The sequence below is a fragment of the Pristis pectinata genome, chromosome 8, assembly GCF_009764475.1.
Source record: "Pristis pectinata isolate sPriPec2 chromosome 8, sPriPec2.1.pri, whole genome shotgun sequence".
Taxonomy (NCBI): domain Eukaryota; kingdom Metazoa; phylum Chordata; class Chondrichthyes; order Rhinopristiformes; family Pristidae; genus Pristis; species Pristis pectinata.
The window spans coordinates 34,080,582-34,098,631 of record NC_067412.1 but is presented as its reverse complement, the minus strand read 5'-3'; the positions used below and the strand labels follow the sequence as shown (position 1 = coordinate 34,098,631).

The following is an 18,050-nucleotide window of genomic DNA, read 5'->3' as shown; positions in this document are numbered from 1 at the left end:
TCAATGGAACCAATCTTGTTTTTCTCTTATTGTGTCTCATTAATTGAAGAGATGTCATTTCATTTTTATATCTGATATGAATGCATTTATTATCCTTTATTCACAGATACAATACATCGGCCTCAGTGCTAAAGGTGAGGTGGGTAGGGTTTGGGTAAACAAAGCTACAGAGGGATCTTACAGGTGCTCTAATTAATGGCACGTTCCAGTGGTTGGTATGATGATTAATCAAAACTTGTATATTTCAGGAAATGATTCACCCGTCTGTTGATTGCAACCTTCTGACATGTGAGAGAGGGTCCAGGACAGCGAAGATAGAGGAGGGCAGGATGCAGGAAATGGTGTTGCTAAAATACTGGTTTTGACCACTCCATTTCTTCTCAACATTTAGGAGGTGCAAAGTAGGTCATCAAAAAAGATTCTGCTAAAGGTCGCTAAGGGCATAATTAACATTTGAAATCCATAATCCTGATCTGTGGGACATCTGGAAGCAGATCCAAAGCAGGAGGTGGCAACTGACTGCTGCAAGTGCTAAGCCCCCCCTCGGCCCTACCAACAGACATGTGGTCCCTCCCCTCATCCCTGATGACAATTCCATTATCCTCGCTGCTTCCCGTCTGTCTCCCAGACCTCATCATGGCCCGAAACCTTCAGCTCTGTTGAGATACTGATGTGTCCCAGTTCTGGCCTCCTAATGTTTGCTGGCTCTGGGCTGTTGGTCAGGCCATCAATCTCTCCATTTGTTGGATGGGACTCCACAGCAGATCATTCAAATAAGGCTTTGCATAAGGCTCTGTTATTAAGCTTGGTAGTCACTTCTGTCTCCAGTCTTACTGAGTGTTCCTTCTACTGTCATGTTTACCTAAACCCTAACACACCCCTCCCCACCTTTGATATTGAGGCTTATATATTTTATGCATAAATAAAATACAAATGAGGCAATATTAGCACAAAAAAACCTGTTGCCTACTTGGCAGGCGTGCAGTCAAAACTAGTCAGATTATTGAACCAGGAATAGCCCTTCAGGACAGTGCCATCTACAATTTTAGCCTGCTCTCCTGATTGGAAATTTGCCTAGGCATAATCTCTTTGCAAAAAAAGGACAACTCCAACGGTTCCCTTATACAATGAGATGGACTCTTGACCTCACAATCTATCTTGTTTGACCTTGCACCTTATTGTCTACCTGCAATGCACTTTCAGAGTAGCTGTGACACTTTACTCTGTATTCTGTTATTGTTTTTACCCTGTACTACCTCAATGCACTGTGTAATGAATTGTTCTGTACAAACAGTATGCAAGACAAGTTTTTCACTGTACCTCGGTACAAGTGACAATAATGAACCAATACTAATAGCATTCTTTTCTCCCAATCATCAGCGAAGTGATGGAAGGTATCATGGACAGAGCTATCAGGTGGCACTCAGCAATTATCTGCTTGCTGATGGCCAGTTTTGAGGTTTGCCAGGACCTCTTGGCTCCAGACCACCTCTTTGGAATGGTGCAAACATGGACCAAAGAGCTGAATACCAGAGGTGAGATAAGAGTGACTGTTCTTGACGTCAAGGCAGCATTTGAGCAAGTATAGCATCAAAGCACCCTGATAAAACTGAAGTGAATGAGTGTCAAGGGGAAGACACTGAGTTGAAAAGTTTCTTCATATGGAATCATACCTTGCATAGAGGAAGATGACTGTGGTTGTTGGAAGTCAATCATCCCAGCTCCAGGATATCGCTGCAGGAGTTCCTCAGGGCAATGTCCCAGGACCACTCATCTTCAGCAACTTCATCAATGACCTTCCATTCATCATAAGGATTGATGATTCCACAATGTTCAATTCCATTTGCAATTCCTCAGCAGTCCGTGTGGTAAAACCTGGACAACATTCAGTGATAAGAAACATTGGTGCCAGCTAATGACCAAGATGGCATCTAGTCACCTACCCTTGGTGTTCAATAACATTCACATCATTAAGTTCCCCACCATCACCACCATGGGCTGTCAACTTCGACCAAAGATTTAATTGGATCAGGTACATAAATACTGTAGCTACAAGAGCAGGTCAGGAGCTGGATATACTGCCTCACCTCCTGATACTCCAAAGCCTTTCTCCCAACACAAATCAGGATCATGAAGGAATTCCATCCATATGTGCAGCTTCAACAATACTCAAGGTGCTTGACGTTGTCCAGGACAAATCAGCCCACTTGCCTGGTACCCCATTCACCACCCTAAACATGTATACCCTCCACCACAAATATGCCTTGGTTGCACTGTGTGCCATCCACAAAGTGCACTGCTGTTACTCAAACCCATGTCCTTTACCATCAGGAAGGACAAGGGCAGCAAGTCCATGGGAGCACCACCAACTTCATTTATATTCCTAGTCACTTAGCATCCATCCTTGGGAATATTCTACATTGTTGATGGGTTGGAACTCCCTACCCGAAGACAGTGCAGGAGTACTTTCATCAGAAGGACTGCAGTGGTTCAAGAAGTTCACCACTACATTGTCAAGAACAACTAGGGATGGGCAATACATGCTGGCCTTGCCAGCAATGCCCATATCCTAAAAAATGAATAAATACAAAAAATGGCTAGAGTTGGTGGGTTCTTCGTAACTCAGTGACCTTTTTGGGACCCAACTGCTATTTTAACCCAGCTCTGTGTAGGAACCAACTGCAGATTTCCTCCAAACTGAATGTGGCTGAGAAATGTTAACTTCAGAAGAGGCTGAAAAAAAATCAATGTTTTCTGTTGAATTGTGAGGAAGCTGATGCCAAAATTGACTCAGTGACAGGAAGAAAAGAGTTGATTCATGTTTTCAGAGTCTTAGAGAGATACAGCACGAAACAGGGCCCTTGGCCCACCAAGTCCACACTTACCACCACTCACCCATTTATACTACTCTATCTTAATCCCTCCTTTTATTCTCCATTCATGATTAATTTACAGGAAAAGAGAGAGAGGAGAGAAGAGAAAAGAGAGGAGTTTGCCAACCATGAGGGAGATAGTGTCCAGAAGACATAATACGATACGTCTTGTTTAAATCTCCCCCTTCTTTATTCAGCTTCAGCCTAGCCAGTCTTTCCTTATAACTAATTCTCCAGTCCAACACCCTTGACCTGCCTAATGTTATTACTTCATTCCTGTAAGAGAACCAAGGGAGTTCCTTCATCACAAGGGCTTCAAGAAGGCTTCTCATCATCACCTTCCCAAAGAAGGGTATTAAGTAAAGTCTCGTCACCGGCTCCCAGATCTCATTCAAAAACCTGAGAACCTGAGCAGAAATATGAGTGGCTGGTGGAGCAGCATTCTTGTCTGCCTCATTGTCATCCTCAGGATCGAGAGCAGGCAGTGTGCATTTTCTATTTGGTTCCACCTGCAAGGCCAAGCCTTGCTACTGTCCATTCTGGATGACTGGCTGGCATGCATTGAAAAGAGCCTATCCATCAGCCCAGGCTTCATCATGCCTTTGTCATGTCATGGCATAGTCAATTACACATCTAATGGTCACATGACAATCCTTGCAGTGTTGTTAGGCTTTGCAATCCAAATTTTAGTGAACATAATTACTACTGCACAAACTAGCTGACACTGATGATGATGAACTGTAGTTTTAAGTTGGGCTGGCACTGAGGAGTTCAGGAGTAGACTTACCACCTACCACATGGGAAAACTGTATCCATTTCCCGTTGTCTTCATCACGGTGTCAGTATTGTTCCATTGCATTGCTTGCAGCTGCCTTCAAGGACAGCACAGTGGTGCAGCTACCAGAGCTGTTGAGTCACAACTCCAGTGAGATGGGTTCAATCCTGACCTCTGGTGTTGCCTGTGTTCTGTTTGCAATTCTCCCTGTAGCTGTCTGGGTTTTCTTTGCCTGCCCCAGTTTCCTCCTACATCCCAAAGACATGTAGGTTGGTAGATTCATTGGCCATTGTATATTGCCCCTAGTGTGTAGGTGACTGATAAAATCTGTGGGAGTTAATGGAAATGTGGGGAGAATAACTTTATTTTTAAAAACTTTATTTATACAGCACAGTAACAGGCCCTTCCAGCCTAACGAGCCCTGAGAAAAGATTGGTTGGTGTGCTTGTGCTTGTCCACTCGCACAGCTCCCACTTCTCCTGTAGAGGTCACTGTGTTGCACTGTCTCAGACTGTAAACTGTCACTCAAAATCCCCTGAAAGCTCAATAGGCTGCTGTAGGTAAAATGAAGAGGGAACACCATAAAATGCTGGCTTCTTGTGAAACCCAAGTTAAATTACAGGACAGATTGCATGGATGAGGTTTGTTTTCCCCAGGACTTTAGTAAATTAAGGGGTGGTCTAATTGAGATATACAAGGGATGATAAAAGGACTTGCTAAGCCAGGCAATGAAATAAAGCATTTCCTCTGGCAGGTGACTCTAGAACAAGGGGGACTAAGGATGATTTCATAAATTTGTGATGATTAGGTGGTACTTTCACATTCAAATGGGTTTGCACATTTGGAGCTCTCTTTTACCAAAAATGCAAATGATACCAGGAGCCAGCTGAAACTATGGTTGACAAATTGTTGTTAGGCAAGGGTCTTCAGAGTTATGGAACTGAGCTGCAAGTAGAGTGAAGGTACAAATCATCTGTGATTTCGTTGGATGGTGGAAAAAGCCTAAGAGGCTTTGTGGTCTGTTTCTGTTGTTATGTTCTTAATCTTTTGATCCCACTGCTACCCAATTTTTAAATGCAACTGGGTATAGGACACACACAAAAACAAACAGAAAATGCTGGAAATACTCAGCAGGTCAGGTAACATCTGTGGAAAGAGTCACATTGTTTACATTTCAGGTCAAAGACCCTTCAACAAAACGGGTGAGGGTCTTCCGCCTGAACTATTAACCATGTGTATATTTTGTCTAACAACTTCAGTTTTTATTGGAGATTTCAAGCATCTGCAATTTTTTTTGACTTTCAATTACAGCACCTACAAATTTCCCTCTTTTTATTCTAAGCCACATTTTAATTATTTCATCCCTATTCCAGTTTCCTCAACCCCAATAACATATTTACTAAATAACCCTTGCAAGTGTTGACAATAATATTTCTTAAAATGTCCTACCCTAGATGTTCTTTTTGCATTGTGATGGTGGATTATTTTTATGTGCAGGCTTACTATTTGATGCACTATTTGTTTAGTTTAGCATTACTCTATATGGATTTGCAATTGCTTTTACATGATGCATTTTTCGTTATAATTTTTGTTCTGCAGGACAGATACAGCACCAATACCCCTTGACTGTGATGGCACAGTGCTCGTAATTCTAATGTAATTAAGTATATCATAAAAAGCTGCAATTCTGATGAGCTGAGCATTGATGTGTAGAGTCTTAAGCAAGAAAGATGACAAAGGTTGAACTCACTGTGAAATTTATCTGCAGCAAACAGCACAGTTCATTAATGCTGAAATTAATTTCCCAGTAAAATGCAATCATGAATAATATGACTCATGCTGCAGGATTAAACCGTCTTTCCCTCTTACTTGGTATAACTATTTAAAATCTAGCTATCTTGCCTTTTTCAAAAAAATACATTTTTTGGATTTGATTGAGTTTCTGATCACAAGTGATCCCCAGTATATTGATAGTGGAGGAAAGTCATTGCCTGACACTTTTGTGACGTGAATGTTGTTTACCACTTATCAGCCCTTGCCTGAATGCTGTCTCTAGGTGTTGCTCCATGCAGGTGTAGTCTGCTTCATTTGCTGAAGAGTTGTGAGTGAAATTGAACATTGTGCAGTCATCAGCAAACATCCTGTCCTCTAAGCTTATGACAAAAGGAAGGTCATTGCTGAAGCAACTGAACAATTGGCCCTAGAACAATGCTGTGATGAACTCATGCATTCATGACAAACTCCTGGGGCTTGGGATGATTGACACCCAACAACCACAGCCATATTCCTCTGTGTGAAGTATGACTGCAATCATTGGAGTATATGCCCCTTGATGTCGATTGATTTCAGTTTTATCACAGCTCCTTGATTCCACACTTGGTCAAACATTGCCTTGATGCCAAGGGCAATCACTCTCACTTCACCTCTGGAATTAACCTCCTTGGTCCATGTTTGCACAAGAGCGTGCGAAGTCTAAAACCAAGTGGTGCTGGCAAAATTCAATGTGGACGTTGGTGAGGTGACTGTACAGCACTGTCAACGTCACCTTCCTTAACTTCACTGCTGATTGAGAGTAGATTCTTTGGGCAGTAATTATCTGGATTGAATTTCTCCTACTTTAAGTGAACAGGGCATTTTCTAAATTGTTGAGCAGTTGTCAGTTTTGTAAATTTACTGGAACAGCTTGGCTCAAGGTGATGTACTTCTAGAGCACAGTCCTTCAGTACTTCAGCCAGGATGTTGTCTGGTCCCACTGCCTTTGCTGTATCCACTGCTTTCAGCCAGTTCTTGATATCACATGGAGTAAATTGAATGGACTGAAGACCAGCTTCTGTGCTGGAGATGATCTCAGGAGCGAGCTGAGAGGGATTATTCATTCAGTATTTGGTTGCGAATACTTGAACCTTGTCTTTAGCATTCACATCGTGGGCCCAGCCATATTTGAGAATGGGAAGGTTTTTGAAGCCTCCTCTTCCTGCTTGCTGTTTAATTGTCCACCACGATTCATGACTAGAAAATTAAAAAGAAGTTGCAGGTGCTGGGAATCTAAAACAAAAGCAAAAGTGCTGGAAACAATCAGCAGGTCAGGCAGCATCTGGAAGGACAAATGGTTCACATTTCAGGAAGGAGAGTAATACAAGTTAGTTTTAAGTAGGAAAGAACGTGGGAGTGGAGTGCTGTAGAACAAAGGGTTGTAATATTGAGTAAATCCAAATGGCTTAATGGGGACAGTTACCAACACATTAAGTTTCTTTGTCCGTGTAATGTGTTGTAAATGGTGAAACTGTGGAACATGACTATAGGAGTAGAATAAGAAAAACGGAGCCAACATGATGACAGGCAGAAATGGCCCCTCTGATACATACAGAAAAGAAAGTTGATAATTCACTGTTGAGTTCCACAGGCTGCAACAGGTCCAGACAGAAGATGAGGTGTTGTTCCTCGAGCTTGTGTTGGGCCTCATTGTAACAGTGCAGGAGGACATACACAGAAAGGTCAGAGTGGGAGTGGGATGGTGAATTAAAGTTGCAATAACCAGAAGCTCAGAGTCACTCCTATGGACTGAATACAGGCGCTCCACAATGTGATCAGCCAGTCTGCATTTATAAGGAGGAGACCACATTGTGAGCACCAAATTCACCACACTGGATTGGGAGAAGTGCAAATGAATCACTGCTTCACCAAGAAAGACTGGGTCCCTGGGTGGTGGGAAGGGAAGAGATGAAAGGACAAGTGTTGCAAATCTTGTGGTTGCATGGGAGAGTACCATATTATGGGGATGGAAGATTGAACCAGTGAGTTGTGAAAGGAGTGATTCCTCCAAGCTGGACTGAGGACTGATTAATAAACAAAATACGGAGAGTAGGAATAAACAAATAATATTCAGGTGGGAAGCTGTGAGTGGTTGGGTGCAGGGGGGGAATCAGTGCTGGGAATCCAGCTGCTTGCCATCTATATCAATGATTTGGATGAGAGGATCAAAGGTAATAGATCCAAGTTTGCTGATCATATTAAACTGGCCATGAGGAGGATGCGAAGAGGCTTCCAGGGGATGTAGAGAGGTTAAGTGAATGGGCTAGAACATGACAGATAGATCATAATGTGGAAAAATGATGGGCCGCCCACCTTGGCAGATGAACAACGGATGGAACATTCTCTAAACTGTGAGAGATTGAGAAGTGTTGGAAGTTCAAGACCTCAGACCTGGCACAAGGCACGTGATCTACCAGACAGCAGTGATCTCTGGCCAGCCGTACACAGCAGGCACCATAAAGCACTGGACAGGTATCACCAGTGCTTGTGAAGGTCCTTAGTCTGTTCTGAGGATGTACAGGGTGGTATATAAATACAAGTGTTTTCCTCCTTTATTGCTACCATCATGTTTGAAGTCCCTTGACTGCATGTTCTAGCAAGAAAAGGTGAGGAAACTTATCATGTTTCTATACTGCCTGCTCCCTCAGAGAAAACATGCTTACTGATTTACTTCAGCGATCTTTTGAAGTTTCATATTACAAGATATTAAAATGATATGCCTGGAGCTGTCAACTGTGATCACAGAGATGGATATGATAGTGGATATCCCACTGACTTTCATGAATTGAAATACAAAGGTTCTCGAATCAAAAATCCACCATATCAAATTCTTCTTACATACCACTGAAAATGTGGTGATTGAATATCTATTTTTAACAACAGAACTCTATTTCCAAGACTGTAATATTTGCATATATAAATTATATCTGTGCATGAACATTCCTTTGGGCTGTTCAAAACTCTATTTCCTCTGCAAATAAGTAATGAATGAGTTTGTATTTATCTGATATAACTATTGGGAAATGCAATGATTGGGTACATAAAAATGTAGGTAGGGTCCAATATGCTGTCCTTTACAATTCCATAATTTGCTGAGAAGTTTTAGAATTTATGTTATTATTTTCAATGTTTCCTTCTGAGGATTTATTCAAACCTTTTTTTTAAGGGCTTATTGGCTTTTTGCTTGCTGGAACAGTCATGGGGAGACAAGTGCCTAATAATTAATTGTGGCATCTTCTATTGTTCCTAAATGCTATTTTGAACAATATTTCCTGGGCTTAAGCACTGATGCTAATTCCCATCAGGTTGAAATCATCGTTTCCTTTGAGGAGTTCTTCACATTCTCCCTCAGAAGGAATGAACTTGAAAGTTTTGCACTTGGACACATGCTGTTCTGAGGACCAGGGTCATGACTACTGAATCATTCATTTTGATATTCCCTTCTGAGATTTAGCCTGTCCTCTGGATCAAGGACAATCTGCTTTCTCTCCGGTTCTGAGTGGAAGATGCCTGAAGGCGAATTCTTTTAACACGGGCTGGCCAATGCTCTACCACATGGGCTGGAGACAGTGAGGTCTTGGTCCAGTGGCAAGGAGGTCCAAAGGTCCAAGGGAATGGGAGACCAGGCTCTGTTGTACATACTCAGCACACGTATGCATGTGGACAGACACAAAGATGAAGACATACACACACGCGCGCGCACACACACACACACACACACACACACTCTGACCACACACACATGGAAACAGACACATGCTCTTGCCCAAATCCTTTCTTACAGCCCCCACACCTCTCAATCTCCCATCCTCCCTCCCTCCTTTAGATCTCATCCTTCAACCTCCTTACCTCTGTTCCCCTTCCTCAGTCTTGCCGCACTGTCATTCTCCCTCTCAACTCCCTCCACCTTAATTCACCTCCTTTGCTCCTACTTCCTGCCCTCTTCATTTCTCTCTCAATTCCCTCACTGTCCCATCCTCCCCCCTCATCCTAAGCACCCCCTCCACTCTGCAGCTGCTGGCCACTCACTCTCTCCAAGAATGAGGGCACCCCTCAACCACCGCCACTTGGCCTCGCCCAGGTTTCCCTCTTCCCACTAATCCTCCCCCACACTTCCCATACAGACCCAGCAATCACACCATGTGTAGTTGGCACATTGCAGTCTCCTGCTGGTCCATGGGCAGGTTCATGGGTCTCAGCATATGACTTTCTGGCTAATGGAGACAGATTCATCCTACAGAACCTCACTTGGTTATCATCATCACTTGCCATATACAATGACTGTTAACTCGGGGGCCTGCCTCCAGCACTCCTCTTTAATGCAAGGATTCTTTATCTCCTGTATTCTTCTTAAACTCAGGGGCCCTCTGTTCCTGCACTCCTCTTGAACCTGAGGATCTAACACCCTGCAACAAGACCACTTAATTTCAAACCTTATGTTGTCGGCACAACATTGTGGGCTGAAGGGCCTGTACTGTGCTGTAACGTTCTATGTTCTTACAGAATGCAGTGAAATTCTATTGCTTCTTCTACATTGTTGTTGGGTAAGGATGTAGAACATAGAACAGTACAGCACAGAACAGGCCCTTCAGCCCACAATGTTGTGCTGACATAGCTATTCCCTCCTGCCAACAGAATGCCCATATCGCTCTGTTTTCCTCTCATTCATGTGCCCATCCAAGCCCTTCTTGAAAGCCCCCAATGAGTTTGCCTCCACCACCCTATCAGCAACGCATTCCAGGAATCCACCACTTTCTCAGTAAAAAACATATCCCTGACATCTCTTCTGAACCTACCCCCCTCACCTTAAATGCATGCCCTATGTACCAGAGATAGATCTTCTATCCTAATCTTCTAGCCACACCTCTTCTATTGAAGATGAACATTCAATTAACAGACATTTGATGACACAATGCATTAAAAGTCATGCCAAATAGTTCTTAAAAGTATATATACACCATATGCTCACTGTACTGCATCTAATTGCCCTTGAGTTAATGGTGGTGAGCCACTTTCTTGAACTCTGCAGTCCATCAGTGCTGCTTGTGGAGGGAATCCAGAATTTAAACCCAGCCACGATGAAGGGAGTACAATGTATTTCCAAGTCAGGATAGTGTATGACTCGGAGGGGAACCTGGATGTGTTTTAAGGAGATGCCACTAAGATGCTGAGGAGGCCCAAACGTAGATCCGTGGAGAATCCAGAGGTAATGACGCAGGATTCCCGTATGCTTTGATTGGAGAGGTAAGAGTGAAACAACACTCCCACTCTCTGGGCAAAGGTGGAATGGAATTCAGAATAGATGGTGTGGCCACTGTCAAAACTGCAGGCGGGTCAAACAGAGTTTGATTGGGTCTTTCTCAGTGATCTAACTAAAGCAAGAATCTGGTTGAAGATGTTCAAACATGAGACCACAGAAAAGATGAAGCAGCAGTAGTTAGTAAGAACAGAGGAATCTTAGATGAGATTTTGAGGGAGGAGAGATTATAGCAGATTTGAAAGTGATTTGATCTGGGGGAAGGGGGAGTGCATTTACAATATCTGCACACAAGGCAACAGGATGAGAAGTTGGGTGGTCCATGCTCAGAGGGAATAGGCTGGAGAACGGGAATCGGGGGAGGTGTTAGTGGGGTTAGGCGGGGTCGGTGACAGGGAAGAAACCATTGAGTTCTTGGCTGGGGCCAGGGTGCAGGATGGTACAAGGTGAAGGAGAGATCCAAACAAAATGGGGTTAAATGGATGGTATCAATCTCACTGACAAAGAACTCTGTGAACTTCCTGCACTTTTTACTGGAGGTAAGGGGCGCAGGGAACATGGGTTCAGTGTTTGACAAGGAAAATTCAACCCTACTCTTTAAAAATCAGAAGTCTTGGGTTAACTAAGCCCAAAATCTATTCTTTATGTTGCAACACATAACCTTGAATGTGTCAAAGTCAATAGTACCCTTCAGTCTTTGAATTTTAATGGGGCTTATGTGCCTTTATTGGATGATAGATTATGTGCTTTGATTTTAATGTATTTTGTGCTTCAGAATTATTGGTTACACAGTGCCTCTTTCAAGTAATATACACATGCCACTCACTCACCATCTCCCTGAGGGAAAATATTGGTGGCGTAAATACATCAGTGTATCTGTATCTATCCTTATTAATGAGCCAGGCAGATGTTGGGCTCCAAGCACAGGCATAAATAGGTTGAGGAGGTAAAGCAGATTCTACAGAAACTGCATCAGTTTCCTCATGCTTGCTAACGATACCCAGCTCCACCTCACCTCTGCTTCTGCTCTCTCCCTCCACAGTTTCTAGATTGCCAGACTGATTCTTCCACCAGATCAGAAGAAATTTCTTCCAACTCAGTGTTGGGAAGGCAGAAAGCATCATCTCCCCTCTCTGTCCTAAACTCCGTTCCCTAGTCACTATCCCTCTCCTTGACAAGATGTCTGAGCCTTGTCCAGATAGCTCACAAGTGCTATTGTATCCGAATGCGGAACTGAGCTTGAGACCAGATATCTATACCATCACTAGGACTGCTTGTCCTGACCATCCTCTGCCTCTGCCCATGCCTGGGCTCAAAGTGCCTTTATTCTTTGCTCTTCCAGCACACTCCTAGCTGGCCTTTGATTTTCTACTCTCCATAAACCTGAAGCCTCTCCAGACTCTGCTTTCAAAATGAGATTCTCTCCAATCTCATATTGCAAAGCTGAGGAAAATAAAGGTACGGAAGAATCGAGATTCTGCTACCCAAACTTTTTCCTTGTCCGGGAGGAGCAATCCTTGCACTTTATTTGTCTACCTGCACTGCACTTTCTCTGTAACTGCAGCACTATATTCTGCATGAGATGAAAAACACGATGATGCTGGAGGAACTCAGCAGGCCAGGCAGCATCCGTGGAGAAAAACAGGTGGTCAACGTTTCGGGTCAGGACCCTTCTTCAGGACTGAAGATAGGAAAAGAAGAAGCCCAGTATATAGGAGGGAAAAGCAGAGCAGTGATAGGTGGATAAAAGAGGGGAGGCAGGGTGGGCACAGGATAGTGATAGGTAGATGCAGGTAAGAGATAGTGATAGGCAGGTGTGGGGGAGGAGGGGAGAGCAGATCCACCAGGGGATGGGTCAAAGGTAAGGAGAGACAGAGAGAGAGAGAGAGAAAGGGTAGAGGCTAGGAAAGGGAAGAAGCATGGTTGGGGAGTGGTTGTGGGGAAGGTGGGGGGGGGGGGGGGGGGGAGGGGTGGGGATTACCTAAAATGGGAGAATTCAATATTTCTGCTGTTAGGCTGCAAGTTTCCAAGACAGAAAATGAGGTGCTGTTCCTTCAGTTTGCAATTGGAATTCTCCTGGCAGTGGAGGAGGCCGAGCACTGACATATCAGTGATAGTGTGGGAAGGGGAGTTGAAATGACTGGCGACAGGGAGATACAGATCGCAGTTATGGATAGAGTGCAGGTGTTCACCTGAAAGGACTGTTTGGGACGCTGGATGGAGGTGATGGACATGGTGTAGGGGCAGGTGCTACACCTATGGCGGGGGCAGTGGAAAGTTTCTGGGGTGGGAGCGGGATGGGTTGGGGGGGAGGAGTGAACTAGGGAATCGCAGAGAGAGCGGTCCCTGTGAAAGGCAGAAAAGGGTGGCGAGGGACCTGAAAGGACTGTTTTGGTCCCTGGATGGAGGTGGTGCAGGGGCAGGTGTTGCACCTTTGGCGAGGGTACCTACATTCTGCATTCTGTTTTCTTTTTCTACCTCGACTTATGTATGGCATGATATGTCTGGATGGCACACAAAACAAAAGCTTTTCGCTGTTTCTCAGTATATGTGACAATAACAAACCAATTACCAATTCCAAGGAAATAAAAGGTAGAAATTTGTTCTGCTGCTACGTGAGATGCCTCCAGTAATTTCTTTAAGGATTGACCAGTCAAAATGGGCTGAGCGTGCATATTATGTGCTCTGCCCATTTACAGCTAGAAGTTGCAAAAGGTATTATAACCAGTGCAATGTCTTAGTTTACACGATGAAGTAATTTTTTGCCAGAAGCAGCTATGTGGGTTGCCCACTCATTCAGAGCCCACCTGAGATGATATGGAGTTGGGCATTGGTGAGTTGGCCGAGATGCCCCCCGCTCTCCCAGTTTCAAAGTGCAAGCCATCCGACAAGATAAAGGTGATCAGCTAGTTTTTAATTCCTTCTCCTGGAGCTCCCCTCCTCCCTCCACTGCGTAGTTTGTTTAATTAAAGCATATTCTCAATGATTAGCTTCATGTATCCAAAACCTCTTAAATTAAACATCTAACAAAGGAGGAAGCTGTGGATCAAAATGGTAAAATTGAGCTAAGTGATGGTTAGTAACTGGAATTAGTAATACAGGGGTTGGAAAGCTGTTTCACAGTAATGGCAGCCCTATACTGCATGCCTTTCTCATCTATGGGAAATTATAGTGTAAACCACTACTTACAGCACACTGAAACCTCCTGAGACTTTTGCACTATTTTGAAGTGGTAGAATATCTTATGATCATAGCTCCATGATAATCAATGGCAAGACTGAGTTTGCAGAGTTAAACCCCCTTAGACTGTTACAGAAAAGTACTGATGTGTAAATGTACAGGAATCAAAACAGCAAATCCTTTCAGAGAGCCATGATCATTTTTGGGCATCATAATGCAACTGCTGTAAAAGTTGTAAATGTTTAACTTAAAGGTAAATATGAATGTCCTATAAATTTACAATGCTGTAATGGAATAAAGGTCGGGTAGTCCTTGAACCACTATAATTTCCTCTTTGAGATGACTATTTTCTGCAGAGCTTCTCAAAATACTTCCTGAAGTCAACGACAGGCAAAGTACACTTCAAATCTAAGGCTCTCTGCAAAGCCTCAAGATACAGTGTGAAAGTTAGAGAAGTATTGTTTGTCCTTGCTGCAATATTTATTCTATATTTATACTTCTATACCACTTTGTGTTATGTGAACTGGATATTTTTGGCTAGAGGGAGTAACCAAATAGAATTCCTTAACAATTTAATAACAGTTTGATTTAATTTATTGTCAGCAGAGGTTATATGCAATTTTTATTAAAATATATAACTCAACATATTTATGAAAATAAACAATAAAGCAGGAATATAAATTAAGCAGGCTAACTGTCATTTATGTTTCACTCCTGTATTGTTTCACTTTACAGTTAATGATTTAAATTACAAAAGAAATCAACAAGGAATTCTTAATTAACCATTTTTCTGTGCTTCTCCCAATCCTCTTCTTCACTCACTATAATTGTTGGTACCATTTTTCTAGCAGATTGTGATGTGAATTCACTGCTGAAGTGTTGAAGAGCTCTCTGTGAAGATTACAATGACTAATTCTTGTAGTCAGCACTAACAATCATCAACGTCGTGAATAATTGTCCACAGGGATGTAGGGCAAATTACAACTCTTCCTTCAAACCCCCCCAGAAGAGGCATAACAGGCCAATTAGCCCCCTCCCCCACTGCACATTTGTACGAAACTGTCAGAGATTGCAGGTCAGAATTGAACACTAGCACACATCTGATTTATGGAAAGCAACAAACATAAGAAATAAGAGCAAAGGAAGGCTACGAGGTCCCTTGAGCCTCTTCTGCCATTCAGTATGATTCTGGCTTCCAGTTTTCTGCCTGTTCCCCATAATTCTTGGCTCCTTTAGAGATCAAAATCTGGGCCAAAATGTACTTGAGAACAGGAAGAGGTCAGCACTACAGATTAACAATTTACCTTCACATCCAGGCCCGCTGGGTTTGAAACTAGCCCAGACTGATGAGATATGAGTCACCTCCCTCTGATAGATGTATAAAACCCAAAAGGTAATGGCATTCCCGACCCATTCTCAGTAAACTCATGTACACTGTTGACATTTCCAGTCAGATGCTCACCTCCCTCAGAATTAACACAAAGATTGTTAATGTCTTGAAGTAGATTTTTAAAAAATCTACCAGTGGAGCAATAGAGTATGCCAAATGTGGTTTAAAAAATAATCACTTTTCAGGATCTGGACATCGCTGGTAAGGCCAGTGTTTATGCCCACCCTTTGAGAAGGTAATGGTGAGCTGCCTTCCTGAACCACTGCAGTCCTTAGGTTGAAGGCGCTCCCACACTACTATTGGGGAGAGAGAGATAAGATTTAAATCCAGCAACAATAAAAGAACGGCAATATATTTCCAAGTAAGGATGGAGCATGATATGGAGGAGGACCTGTTGGTGGCGATATTACCATACAACTGCTAAACCTTACTCTTCATGGTGACAGGTAGTGGGTTTGGGGAGGTACTGTCAGAGGAGTCTGGGTGATCAATTCCAGTGCACTTTGTAGATGGCATACAGCAGGAAATGAACACTTGGGGTGGTTGATGAGGTAGCAATGAAGAGTTGCTTTGCCCTGGATGGTATTTACCTCCTTGAGCTGCATACATCTGGTCAAATGTAGAGTATTCCATCATGCTTCTTGTTTCCAGTAGTGGGAGAGTCTAGGACCACAGGGCACAATAACAGGATGTCACTCTAGAACTGAGATGAGGATGAATTTCTTTAGCCAGAGGGTGGTGAATCTGTGGAATATGTTGCCACAGACGGCTGTGGAGGCCAAATCATTGGGTATATTTAAAGTGGAGGTTGATTGACTCTTGATTAATAAGGGTGTCAACGGTAAGGGGAAGAAGGTAGGAGAATGGGGTTGAGAGGGAAAAATAAATCAGCCATGATAGAATGGTGGAGCAGACTTGATGGGCCAAATGGCCTAACTCTGCTCTTATGGTCTTATGGACTAGTGCACTGTAAATGCTGGAAAGGCTTTGGAATGTCTGGAAGTGTGTCACTAGTGGTGGGACACCCTGCTTCTGACTTACTCATGTAATCACAGTATTGATGCAGCTGGTCGAGTTGAGTTTCTAGTCAACAGTAATCCCCAGTGGTTGTTGGTGATTAACTCAACAATGGTAACGCCATAGAACGTAAACAGGAGGTGGTTAGACTCTCTCTTGTTGGAGGTGGTCATTGCCCAACAGTTTTATGGCATGAATATTGCCTTCCATACCTCACTATTGCCCATCCTCCCTGAATCCATCCTGTTGAGCCCTCTACAAATTTTGTACACTTCAATGACGCCACCTCATATTTTTCTAAACTCTAGAAAGTAGAGGCCTGGTCTACTCAACCTCTGCTCATTTGACAGTTCCACCATCTCTGAAACCAGTCTCATGAATTTTTGCTGCACTTCCTCTACAGCAAGTATATCGTTTTCTCGGTAAGGATACCAGAATTGTACACGGTATCCAGTTGTGACCTCACCAACACCCTATTCTTACTCTTGTACTCAAATCCTCCAGCAATAAAGAGAAAATGGATTGCTCCAGCGAAGATCAAGTTCCTTTTAATGTTAAAGCGTGCCGCATTCTTGTGGTTAATGACTACCTCAGTAGTCCAAGTGTCTTTAAGGGGCAGGATAATTTTGAGATGTTCCACTGGGAGATTGCAGCATACACTGCTCATGCCTCATGCACTGCGGTTTCTGTGCTTATACAGTCATATGTATAGCGTACCTGGAACCAAATTCAGGGTGTGCTCTACTCTGTGTTTGATAAAATTCCACCTTGTAGTAAATAAAAGCATCAAGTGGCATAGAAGAATTTGCTTAAGAACATGAACTAACAAGTTTGTTTCATTTCCTACTTCTTTCCTCTCCACAGTCTCGCATGGGGATCCTTTACCTGTTGCATGGCAGCTTCTGTCACCACACTGAACTCCTACACCAAAACTGTCATAGAGTTTAGGCACAAGCGCAAACTCTATGAGCAAAGCCTTAGAGAAGAGCAGATGTTCATCGATCGTGAGGCCATCAACTATTTCCGAGAAAGATCACTTCAGTCAATCTCTAGCTCAGTCGAAGTCTTTGCAGACCCTGTCACAAATACAAATAAATCACTGATGCCAGAGACATCGATGGACTTGAGTGAAATCCCAGAGGTACTGGGAGAGGACCAGTGTTAAACTCCATCTGATGCTGTGGCCTGGGAGACAATATGTTCACTGTAAACTCCCATGTGTAGACCATATAAGCATTAAGATTAGACTGCACTATCCCTTTTGTCAGTGTACATCAGCCGTATTGATGTGTAAAATGATTTGATGAATGGGAAATAATAAAACAATACATTGATGTATAGAATGCTTACAATAAGATTTTTATATTTTTAATAAGGCTATGGAATATATTATTCTAATGTGACATTATTTATTTTCAACCAAATATATCAATATATGTTCCAAACCATAATCATATGCATTTAACACACATCGTTCTTATCTATCCTCAATAAACATCCAATATTCTTTATTCCTTTAGTTCACTTGATGCCTAAATTCTTAAGTACATTCTTGAGATTGATTTAAATTTAATCTTCATTATAATTGGAGGTGCTAATGCATGATCAAGGTATATTTCTTTGCCTACGCTTTAATTCCAGTTGCTCGATCAGTTCTTACATATCAGTGTCAAATTGATAAATGATATACTTCTGCCACTCCTCTGTACAGTTCCCTTAGAAAGTAACAGTTATCAAACCCTTGGA

The 18,050-nt window shown here is 42.8% G+C and overlaps 1 protein-coding gene across 2 annotated transcripts in view; it reads left to right on the top strand.

Annotated features, from left to right (window-relative positions):
- gsg1l (gsg1-like) overlaps positions 1-17,758 on the top strand; it is a 153,336-nt gene extending 135,578 nt beyond the window's left edge. Inside the window, exon 5 of one of the 2 annotated variants that reach the window (XM_052020944.1) lies at positions 17,169-17,758. In XM_052020944.1, the coding sequence (XP_051876904.1) occupies positions 17,169-17,469 (301 nt within the window). In that variant the 3' untranslated portion in view covers positions 17,470-17,758. The remainder of the gene's footprint in view (positions 1-17,168) is intronic. The other variant, XM_052020943.1, reaches the window with a different exon arrangement.
- Positions 17,759-18,050: the final 292 nt, after the last annotated feature.